The sequence below is a fragment of the Genypterus blacodes genome, unplaced genomic scaffold (assembly GCF_046128005.1).
Source record: "Genypterus blacodes isolate CSIRO-AG114 ecotype Tasmania unplaced genomic scaffold, CSIRO-AGI_Gbla_v1 ptg000017l_1, whole genome shotgun sequence".
Lineage (NCBI taxonomy): Eukaryota > Metazoa > Chordata > Actinopteri > Ophidiiformes > Ophidiidae > Genypterus > Genypterus blacodes.
In genome coordinates this window covers 6,207,666-6,218,156 of record NW_027466831.1, presented here as the reverse complement: position 1 = coordinate 6,218,156, position 10,491 = coordinate 6,207,666, and the positions used below count along the sequence as shown (strand labels likewise).

At 46.6% G+C, this 10,491-nt stretch overlaps 2 protein-coding genes across 3 annotated transcripts; both read right to left on the bottom strand.

The window, feature by feature from the left end:
• Window positions 1–158: 158 nt before the first annotated feature.
• LOC142991342 (MAP kinase-activated protein kinase 2-like) lies at window positions 159–4,189 on the bottom strand. Of its 2 annotated transcripts, none has more exons than XM_076141430.1 (10): window positions 3,520–4,189; window positions 2,498–2,637; window positions 2,077–2,141; window positions 1,901–1,980; window positions 1,683–1,809; window positions 1,409–1,484; window positions 1,155–1,279; window positions 899–984; window positions 739–816; window positions 159–641 (listed from the first exon to the last, which is right to left on the bottom strand). In XM_076141430.1, the coding sequence occupies exons 1-10, from the start codon at window positions 3,799–3,801 to the stop codon at window positions 408–410; spliced, it is 1,293 nt and encodes a 430-aa protein (XP_075997545.1). In that variant the 5' UTR covers window positions 3,802–4,189; the 3' UTR covers window positions 159–407. The 2 variants fall into 2 exon arrangements, with proteins under 2 accessions (XP_075997545.1, XP_075997544.1); XM_076141429.1 differs by having other exon boundaries at window positions 160–641; window positions 739–819.
• Window positions 4,190–4,829: 640 nt separating this feature from the next.
• Window positions 4,830–9,308, bottom strand: uroc1 (urocanate hydratase 1). Its single transcript, XM_076141250.1, has 19 exons — window positions 9,089–9,308; window positions 8,492–8,622; window positions 8,279–8,372; window positions 8,074–8,133; window positions 7,858–7,986; window positions 7,706–7,767; window positions 7,543–7,609; window positions 7,312–7,455; window positions 7,114–7,202; window positions 6,971–7,033; window positions 6,674–6,853; window positions 6,484–6,581; window positions 6,319–6,391; window positions 6,031–6,220; window positions 5,846–5,944; window positions 5,675–5,774; window positions 5,458–5,539; window positions 5,242–5,341; window positions 4,830–5,140 (listed from the first exon to the last, which is right to left on the bottom strand). Exons 1-19 carry the CDS (start codon window positions 9,212–9,214, stop codon window positions 5,000–5,002), a joined length of 2,028 nt encoding a protein of 675 aa, XP_075997365.1. The 5' UTR covers window positions 9,215–9,308; the 3' UTR covers window positions 4,830–4,999.
• Window positions 9,309–10,491: the final 1,183 nt, after the last annotated feature.

The following is a 10,491-nucleotide window of genomic DNA, read 5'->3' as shown; positions in this document are numbered from 1 at the left end:
GCTTCATCTGTTCTTATTTACTTTTTAAAAATTGAATCTGAGTTTAATTTTCACATACCATTGTGCACCATCAACAGTGAACAACACAAGACTTTTCACCCCTTTGTCACTGTAAATTACAATTAGGCCTTACATGACTTCAGTTCTGTTTTATTAGATGCCAACAATGCAACAATAACAAGTTTCTGTCCACTGAAATTTTTTGAAATGTAAAACGTATTTTGTGTAAAAAAGTGACAGTGCGGTTATAAAACAAACAAACAAAGCATAACTTTATTTAAAAAGTTAAAACACTGAACAAGTGACATTCATTACACTATTGTGTGTGGTAATATGAGAGAATCAGAGATAAACAATAACTGACTTGTGGATGGAAAAGAGATTGCTCACTCTGACTCTCATAAACATTATTTTGGTCCAATAACCATTTTCCCATGTTCATCAGGGAATTTAACATCCCTCTGGTTGCTACAAACTCCACCTTCATCTCCTCCATCCCCTTCCTCTCCTCTTCCAGCCTCTGCAGGGACGGGCCTCTTGCGTCTCTTGTTGAGCAGGGGGTTGTTGGATGTGTCCAGGTCTTTGATCTTCACCTGATCGTAGTCCACTCGCATGGTGGCCAGAGCGCTTGTCATCTCCTCCTGTTGGAAGAACACTTGCGGTGTGAATGAGGCACTTTACAGCCACCTTGTGGCCACAGCAGCACAACAATCAGATGCAGATTGAGTTAAGTCTCACCTTCACGTCGTCCCACAGCTCTTTGTCCTCTGTCAGTACACGAGAGGTGTGGAGGGGCGTCGGTGGGACCACCATTGACTGCTGTGATACAAGAACAGCCATTAAACAAGAATAATTCCCAATATTGTACAGTCACAAAGCTTAGCCAGCAGCTACTTACACTTATCCATGGATGGTTGATAAACTGTCCAATGGTCATCCTCTCATTGGGGTCTGTCTTCAGCAACTGAACGATGAGCTGTTTAGCTACAGGGAACAGTAATGCACTTAAACACAAACCCATAAGTCTTCAGCACAGTGTGATCTAAAGTACAAAGTGATGATGACTTTGTCCAGGTTGTTCTCCACAAATTTGCAGCATTTTGAGTGTTATAAGTTTTTATTGTGCCTGATTCGTCTCCTTTCTGGAATCTCACCTTCCTCAGAAACATCAGCCCACTCAGGGTTAGGAAATTCATACTGGCCCAACCTGATCCTCTGCTTCATGCCTGGAGAGATGGCCTGACCTGTGTTTGAGTAAAACGGAGGATACCCGCACAACCTAAACACAGGAGAAGAGAGGAGAGGAGAGGAGAGGAGAGGAGAGGAGAGGAGAGATTATCCTAAATCTAAAACCACATGGGAAACCATAGGCCTGGTACAAACACGTACATATGTGCATGATACTCACAGAATGTACATGATTACCCCCAGAGACCACATGTCACATGATTTGTCATATTTCTCTGGCCCAAGCACTTCTGGGGCTAAACAGACAAACAGACACAGTAAACCCAAACACAATGAGAGGAAGCATGCATGACTGAACGTCCCCACACACACACACACACATACGGAGGTTGTTACGCAGACAAGCGGGGACAACATGAGAATGAATGACAGCATCTATAACTAGAAAATATGCTGAGAGTAATCGAGTGTACTGGTGACATGAAAGCGCTCACCAACATAGTATGGAGTATAACAGGGAGTTTGGAGGGAGTTGAGCAGCGTCGTCTCCTTAGCGAAGCCAAAGTCGGTCAGTTTCAGTGTGGCGTTACTCTCCTTGGTGGTGTAAAGTAAGTTTTCAGGCTGTGGTTTGGGACAGAACGCAGTTAGAGACTCATCCAGATTTCTATTCCTTTCATTTCATTTTTGAACGTGTTTAACGGCGGCGATTCACCTTGACGTCTCTGTGAGCGATGTCGGTGAGGTGCAGGTACTCGATGGCTGTGCCGATGTCGTGCATGATCTCCGACGCCTCTGACGGAACAAGACACGGCCACAGATTATTGACGTTACAGGTACACAACAGAATCCCCCCATAAATGTCAGAGAGTGCTCTGAGTAATGGCCGACCTCTCTCGGTGAAGGCCTGGTCTCCTCTGGCCTGGATGCGACTGAACAGCTCCCCTCCCTCCATGCTGCCATGAGAGGAACAGAAAAGAGATCAGAGCCCTTTACTAACTTTTACTACTAAACTTACAATTTGTTTAAAACTGGATAATTGGATTGATTGCTCCAAAAGACAATTATCTTCCTAAACTGATTATGACGTCAAGAGACACTTTGTACCCAGGGTTTGCTCATTCAAATGCCATTCCAATTACATTAAGTGTGCAGAGTAAAGGAGCCGAGGATGCATTGGGATCCCCTCAGTCAGCCTAAGCATGTAATTGGACACATAACATTACAGCATCAAATTATAGCTCCAAAAAGATCATATGCATCCATCCGTCCATCCAATCTCTTTACCCTTTAAAGCATGATCACCACTCACCACTCCATTATGATGAGGAGACATTTCTTCCCCTGGTGCATGTTCTCATACAGGCTGAGGATCCGGACGATGTGAGGGCCTCCAGACACGCGCCAGTGCAGCTCCACCTCCCGTCTGGCCTTTGGAGTGTCGTACAGGATCTAAACACCCACAGCAGAGGAGCATGGAGGACATGACAGAGGGAAACGTGTGCTGCAGATACGTTTGGAGATCATGATAAAGAGAGGAGCTTCAGTCATGTTCACAAGCACCCTGTAAGAGGGGCAACAATAAAGTTTGAGGTCTGTGTTTGTGTCCGTCGTGCTTTATCTGTAAGTTTGTCTGGAGTCAATAAAACTGAGATATGAATCTTTACATCAACATTCAAACCTGTTATGGAAGAATAACATCTTTAGGATACAAGATTACATAGAAATACATTACACATTAATAACGATTGTGGTTTACCAACGAACTCATTCCCTACTCTTATTTCCTTGAGGCATGATTGCTGTGCCAAGCTCGGAATTCCATCACTGCTCATTACTGCCAAAGATTCCTGCCAAAATCACTTTATTTTAAGTCTGCAGCACAGACGGTTACATAAAACATAAACCGTGCAGATCTTTGACCACATTACCATCCTGACAGCAGAGAGGGGATGTGGTGTCTCAGCAATCCACACAGCACAGGGGAAGTGAGTTCGGGTAATGCTGTTAGCTTTAAGGTTACTAGTTCCTCCACTGCTTTGTGACATAAAATACAATCAGGTAACTTCACATAACGTAATGTCGCCTATGCACCTTTGCAGACTAAACAATGCGATTTCAAGCTGACTCTAGAGGGGAGGAGAGCAGAAAACATGGAGACTGAGCACAGATGAATAATTGATAAGTGCTCTCTTGCTTTCATCATTAGTGACTGATAGTCTCAAGAGTACTGTTTAGAGATCACACAGCATGAAGAAGCAGACACAGACACAGACACGCACACACGCACGCATACACGCACACACAGACACACAGACACACAGACACACACACCTTGAGGGCACATTTCTCTCCCGTCTTCTTGCAGTAACATTCCAGCACTTTCCCGTTGATTCCAAGGCCGAGGACCTGTGTGGTGATCTTGTAATCATCTGTGACCGCGTTCCGTCTGAACTCCAGTTTGGGGTAAGAAGGTGGTTGGAAGTCACCGGGCCCGCTGCTGCCCCCTTGCGGGCTGTTGGCGTCACTGCCGGGCGCTATCTCATGCTGCTGCTGCTGCTGCTGCTGCTGCTCACTAACGGGATTTGCCGACTGCTCCCCGTTGTTATGATGCATTTTCTCCCCCCCCAAAAAAAGCCAAATGGGTGAGGAAAGCAAATGTAATCAGTCTCTGCCACAGATACAATCCGGTTTCATCCTAATCCACCCGTTTAAATCCCGAGGATCGCGTTCAGACGAATCATCTCAACTCTGATTAATGTACAGAAAAATGTATCTATGTACAGAAAAGGGCGGCGGTCAGAATCGCGCCCTTATATCGGCTACACACCCCGGAAAAGTCCAGTCAAACGCGTGGATGCGTCGGTTCTGAGGCGGAATAAATGACTGAAAGGGAAAACGGAACAGAGCCGTCAGTCCCGCTGTGTAATGTTGGACCAGAGCTCCGTTATCTGCTCCTTCCTGCAGGGTACACTAACCTCTCCAGCTCCCTTACGTAAGCTCGGAACGCCTCAAACTCATTCACCATTCGCGGCTCTTAAAGGAACAACCACGGCACAGAGGGAGACATGGACCAGACTGGAGGACATCCTGGAGTTCCCTTCCTTTGCTACCAAGTCAGTGTCAACCTCAGAATCAGGCGGTTAATTTATCAGGCTGCAATCATAATAAGTCTCCACAACTGTGCGTGCGTGACCGTGCGTGTGTGTACACGGGAGGTGAGGCACCAAGGAACATGGACGTCAACAAGTATACAACAACTTCAGTTAATACTCAAGGAATGATGTCATATAGAGATGAGTCACTAATCTGCCCCCTGCTTCCTGTTTAGACCAAGCAGAAAGTTAAATAGTTAAAAATAGTTGAAATAGTTGAGCAGAGGGAGTAACTGTAGCTCCACCATCCCCCACCCCACCCCCCTGACTGGCAGCTGCCAATCACTGTGTGTGTCTCTCTTCTTAAAGGCAAAGTAGAACTACATCAACAACAGAACAAACCACCTGAACTAAGGGTCGTCACAATATGTTGCCATGGTGCCGTCAGTTGTGACCCCCAAACGTGCTACTAGGCATTCAAACATTTTAACCCTTCATGGACATTTTTATAAAGGTTACTGGCTGAAAAGAAGGTGAAGCATTAGAGTGTTGTACTTTATAAAGGCTTGTAGTTTATTTCTCAGCAGGTTAAAGAAGAAAAACATCTTTTTACAGCTCAAATTGTGATATGTTGCATTGTGAGTATTCATGGCAGCTTATATGACATCACCGTCAGTGATTAGAGCCTCAGGTGACTGTGACCTCTGCTGACCCCTGGCTCAGCCCTGGAGCGCTCGGTCAAGCACGTGCTCGTCCTGCACAGGGAAGGGCATCGTGACCCGCAGCTGCCCGTGCTCCTCCATGGTGCGCTGGATCGTCTCATAGGCGTTAGAGTTCCCAGACCAGCAGCGACGCGCCACCTGCACAGAAACACACACGTTTACAGCACCTCTGTGATCCGATAGGCTGGGTTGTGACCATGACGACCGCTCAACCTCTGTGTTTCTGTCCACACGCTCACCCCATTGGAGACGTCCCAGTTGAGCATCAGCCTGGCTCGCTTTGCTGCCTCGTCTGAGCCGTCCAACAGCAGACCGAACCCTCCGTTCATCACCTCACCCCTACAGACCAGGCAAGAAATTACACAGATTAGTACCCAAAATGAATCTACATATTACTGGCTGAAACATAATTAGTGGTCGTTCACACAGAGCTATTGTTTCCTGTCCAACCTTACCAGCCAACACCACCTCCGTTGTGCAGAGCTACCCATGTGGCGCCCCTGAACGCATCACCCACAAAGTTCTGGACTGCCATGTCTGTGAGGGGGAGACTAGGTTAAGTTTCACTCTGTAGTTACTGTCCTTAACAAGAGAAGGTCCATCCCTGTGGACAGGAGTTCTCAGCTTCTGCCTGACAAATCAAGACACACATCTTGTCTGTGAATGACTCGCCTGCACAGAAGGCAGAGCCGTCGTACACATTGGAGGTTTCTCTGAAGGGGCTGTCTGTGCCGCTGACATCATGATGGTCTCTGCTGATCACCACGGGAGCCTGAGCGAGACCATTTAAATGTCAATAATGTCCAAATAAAGCTGTGAATATGAGACAATTTATCCTCTTACTGAAACTCTTCCATCAGCGACGGCTTGATTGATAGCCAAAGCGATGCAGACTCTGCCTTTCTGGTCAGAGTAGAGGATTCTCGCCTGAGACCCAACAACCTAAACGACCGGGATGCAAACAGAGAGCTTGTTATCTGTCTGTCTCTCTGTGTTTGGGTGACTGAGCTGTCCAGAACGTCTCCCACCATGTTGTGTTTTCCGGCCTCTCTGATCCAGCGGATGTTGTCGTCGTACTGCTGTCGGATGTCTTGGTTCGCGTCGGCGCTGATCTCCTCCAACACGGTGGCAGCGATGTCATCAGTCACTGCCAGGTCACGGGGGTCACCGGAGGTACACACCCAGCGAAACGGTCCAAAGCCCAATGAAAAAATGTCCCTGTGTCCAACGAGGACGGAGAGAATGAAGAAGAGAAGTTGTGAGGACAGTTCAATGGCCTGTGACTCGAAAGAATAGACGTTTAACTCGTATCTCACCCCATGATGTCCTGCACGTAAGACGGATAGCGGAATTCTGTTGCGCCTCCATCTTTCTTCTGTACATCTGCACCTAAAGGAAACAGAAGCACAAGTGGCTGACATAGACTGACTACAACTCCTGTGTATGTGTTTGTGTGTGTGTGTGTGCGCTAAATCACTTACCAGCTCTTTCTGCCTCCAGGAGAAATGCGTTGCCATAGTCCCAGAAAAACATACCTGCGTCAGCCAGCTTGTTGACGGCTGTGACGTGTCTTTTGAGACTGTGAGTGAGAAGAAACAGCACATTGTTTGGTTGCGTCTCTATATACCAACACTGGACCGTGGTGTTGTTCACCCATGAAACATATCTAACCTGTCTCCGACGATGCCGCGGAACCGGCTGGCATCAGTTGACATGAGCTGATTGGCCTGGCGGAAGCTGAGCTGCACTGGGTAGTAGCCTCCGTTGAACGGGTTGTGTAGGGAGGTCTGATCTGAGCCCAGATCCACCAGGAGCTCCCCCGTCCTCTCATACTCCAACAGCAGCCTCTCCCTGGTCGGGACGAGACAACAGGACAAAGGAGTGACCAACAACAACAACAACAACAAAAGGTTGGCTCCTTCAATCACTGCACATCGGGAGCAGAGGACATTTTCCTTTATCGCTCACCACAGGTCAACGATATTGCCATGGTAACCCAGGCTGAGAGGAGTCTTGGATGTCCTGGCCTCTCTGTAACACACAGTAATAAGATAAGAGTATAATCTCATTGATGCAGCTAATTAATCTTAATGAATTTCACTCTCGGTAACCTTATGCGCTGAATGCATTGCTCCATGTTACTGGTGACCTCCATCAACCAGCCCTGCTCATGTCTCTTCCTTAGCGGAGCCTCGTCCACCTACAGAGGATCAAATGGAATAGAAAGAAATGTATATAGAATAGAAATGGAAATTATCATATGGGGAGCAATGAGGATAGGAGAGAAAATGAGCTTAAGCCGACTTTACCTCTGCGATCACGCCGATGCAGCCGGCGATGACAGCGGCTTTAGCCTGGGCTCCACTCATGCCCCCAAGGCCAGAGGTCACGAAGACGCGGCCGCTCAGGTCACCGGAGCCCAGGTACCTCCGGCCTGCGTTCAGCACGGTCAGCTGCGTACAAAGCATAGTGCATCATATGAATGAAGGTATGGATGGAGGTGATAGCTCCTCAGTCTGACCCGTGTGTTTTGTACGCACCAACGTGCCGTGAACGATCCCTTGAGGTCCAATATAACAGTAGCTGCCCGCTGTCATTTGACCGTACCTGAAAAATGGATGGGACAGAATACAACGATGCATTGACATTAAAGCGACGCACTCAAATGGCACAAACCAAACAAATCAAAGAGAGTTAACTTACATCGACACGCCGAGAGCAAACATCTTTTCATACTGTTCTCTGGAGGAGTAATTTGGAATAACCTGAGGGAGAGAGAGAGGAAAAAAGGAAGTCAGACAAATAACAAGAGCGTCACTTCCTGTGCTCAGTGTGTGTGGTAGCAGCGCGGTTACCATGCCATTGGTGATGATGGCGCGGGGTGAGGAAGGCAGGCTGGGGAAGAGGCCCATGGGATGTCCGCTGTACATGACCAGGGTTTGCTCCTCGCTCATCTCGCTCAGGTATTGCATCACCAGACGGAACTGCGCTCACATAGAATCACACCCATCACACAAACCGTAGAGCCTCTTTAGGGTGCGTCATCATGACCTTAAGGACTGAAGGCTCACCTGGGCCCAGTTACTAAACACCTGGCCGTTCCCTCCATAGGTGACGAGCTCCTGCGGAAACTGCAGAAGAAGAAAATTCAGCTGTTAGTTACGGTAAAGTCAAGATTTAAAGGTAAACAGTCAATGTTACCTAGAAGAATGTGTCCTTTCAGGTTTCATCAGAGATCTGGGATTGGGAAGCTTTGCAAAGTTGGTAGAAGCTCACCTGAGCAATAGCTGGATCCAGGTTGTTCATGATCATTAGCATGATGGAGGCTGCTTGGCGTGTGCAACATGGGTACTGATCTATGGGATACGCTCTGAGGACAGACGTGAGAGGAGACATCAGAAGAATGCAACAACCTGATCAATATGCTCAGCTGAATCAAAGGAACAAAGGCCGAGTTGGCAGACGGGACATGCAGGAGGACAGACTCACCTCATGCGTAACGCCGGGCAGAAACGGTACATGTAGATGTGTCCATACTGCCGCAGCTCTTGAGCAAATTCAGGCGCCAGCGTTGCGTGATGAGAAGAGGGGAAGTACCGCAAGGCATTTCTCAGAGCCAGCTGGAGGGAAGGAGACAGTCAAGCTTCAATACAAAGAGCTGAGAGTAGATCTTTGACTCGCCGCTTTCTACCCTAGGTAACTAGAGGAACTTTATCTCTCTTAATTATTGACTTCAGCCTTTGCTCCGTGTTTGGACAATCATCATCAGCACACAGCAGGAGCAGCAGGAGCCTCACATTAGCTCATGTTGGGGCTTTAAGGATGCAATTGCAAGTGCTGTTGATTTAAGCATCATCAGAATAATCAAACTGAATGGTTGATTTACGTGTCTCTCGCTTTAATATGGGTTAAATAATGAAAGGGTACAAATAGATTCATATCATAGACTAATATTATCTCCACTAATAAAAACATTTACCCTGTACATGTCTGCTGCAGTGTAGACGAAGAATCAATGCTCATATTGTCCGACGTCATAGGTTTACATATGCATGTGTGATACAGGTAATAAAACAGTTCACTCACCCGTTCTTCTTCTGCTGTGAGGTTGGGGGTCCTGATAGGCGCGTGGGGCAAGCTTGGGTCTCGTCCTCGGTTCGGGGGCAAAGGGTCCAGAGGTAGACCGCTGCAGATCTCCTTCAAAGTCGACATCCTGGCCTAATATGTGCTGTGTGTCACACACTGGAACGGAGCTCACAGCAGAGATGGACGAGTCACAAAAACGAGCCTGGAAAGAAAGACTGTGTGGCAGCGACGTGTGAAGATGTGAGGGCGATCACCCTCTTCCTCATTGGCCCATTGGTTCTTTGGTCTGTTTTGCCCTTCGCTGTCCACCAATGGCACAGCAGAGATGTTTGGTAATTATTGATCTCTCAGTGAGCTTGATATGCAACATGCTCGAGTGGACAAACACTGCCACTGACCTCTGACCCTTCATCGTCGGACACACTAAGTTAAACAACAGCACGCTTCAAAACCTTTGAACAGGTCCACATCAATTATACAGCATTGTGTTACTCTTCAAAGGTACAATACAACGCAAACACAGATAAGTGGGTGTTTTAACTAAACCAGTCTCTTGTGAAATGCACAGGTCCCTGATTGATAAAAATAATTCTGTCTACTGTAGGACTGTAATACAGCGTTACACAGAACAGGCTCGACTTCGCTTTAACCTTGGTTTCACTGATGCACAGGATCAGGTAGTAAGACTATTGACAATTCATTCAGACTGATTAATATTTGATCAACCATCTATGCTCTCTCTAATGTTCATTCCAGGAGTGTTAAGTACTGCATTTAATCTGTGATGCAAACTTAATATAATTATGGAACATTTGAATCACTGCATTGAGAAGCAGATTCCTCTCCGCCACACTGTCAAATGTATTCAGCCCCACTTTGGTGCTGAGGTTCCCGGTTTTTCAGAGTGTTGTGTGGTTTGCTGGGCTTCAGCAGACAAACAACATATTTACATGCACGAAGCAAAACTCTCATTTGTCCTCAATTAAGGCAAAAGTGTGATTAAGTCGTGGACATGTAAGGAATCAATAGGGTTCTGCTGTTCTATCACAGAATGAGTAGAGTCGCACAATACAGGTTACTTTTAGTATGTTTATTTATATTTGCACCGATTTCAGTCGCTTTTAATGTGTATACTTCCTCACCACGCTCCTCATTTGCATCATTGGGATCTTCTTCTACCAGCTCAGCATTGCTGGGGCGGCATGATCCTCTTTGGCAACAAAGATGATTCAGTCTTTACCTGTTGTAGAAAACGTAGAAGATAATTATGGATCATCTGACTGTGATTTAATACGGCCCTAAAATCAAACCATAGACTACCTTTATGACATCTTGAGTTTATTTAGTGCATAATTAATTCATCTGAATAACGAAAAAGTAATTTCTACATTGTTTTACTAAAT

Bases quoted from the DNA above. Each gene is read 5' to 3' on its own strand.
- LOC142991342 (XM_076141429.1), bottom strand. From the start codon at position 3,801: ATGCATCATAACAACGGGGAGCAGTCGGCAAATCCCGTTAGTGAGCAG. The intron at 1,981-2,076 runs GTCGGCCATTAC...TTGTTCCGTCAG, and splicing joins CCAGGCCTTCACCGAGAGAG to AGGCGTCGGAGATCATGCAC. The intron at 820-898 runs GTAAGTAGCTGC...CTTGTATCACAG, and splicing joins TCAACCATCCATGGATAAGT to CAGTCAATGGTGGTCCCACC.
- uroc1 (XM_076141250.1), bottom strand. From the start codon at position 9,214: ATGTCGACTTTGAAGGAGATCTGCAGCGGTCTACCTCTGGACCCTTTG. The intron at 7,610-7,705 runs GTAAGTTAACTC...TCCATTTTTCAG, and splicing joins TTTGCTCTCGGCGTGTCGAT to GTACGGTCAAATGACAGCGG. The intron at 6,221-6,318 runs GTGAGATACGAG...CGTTGGACACAG, and splicing joins TACGTGCAGGACATCATGGG to GGACATTTTTTCATTGGGCT.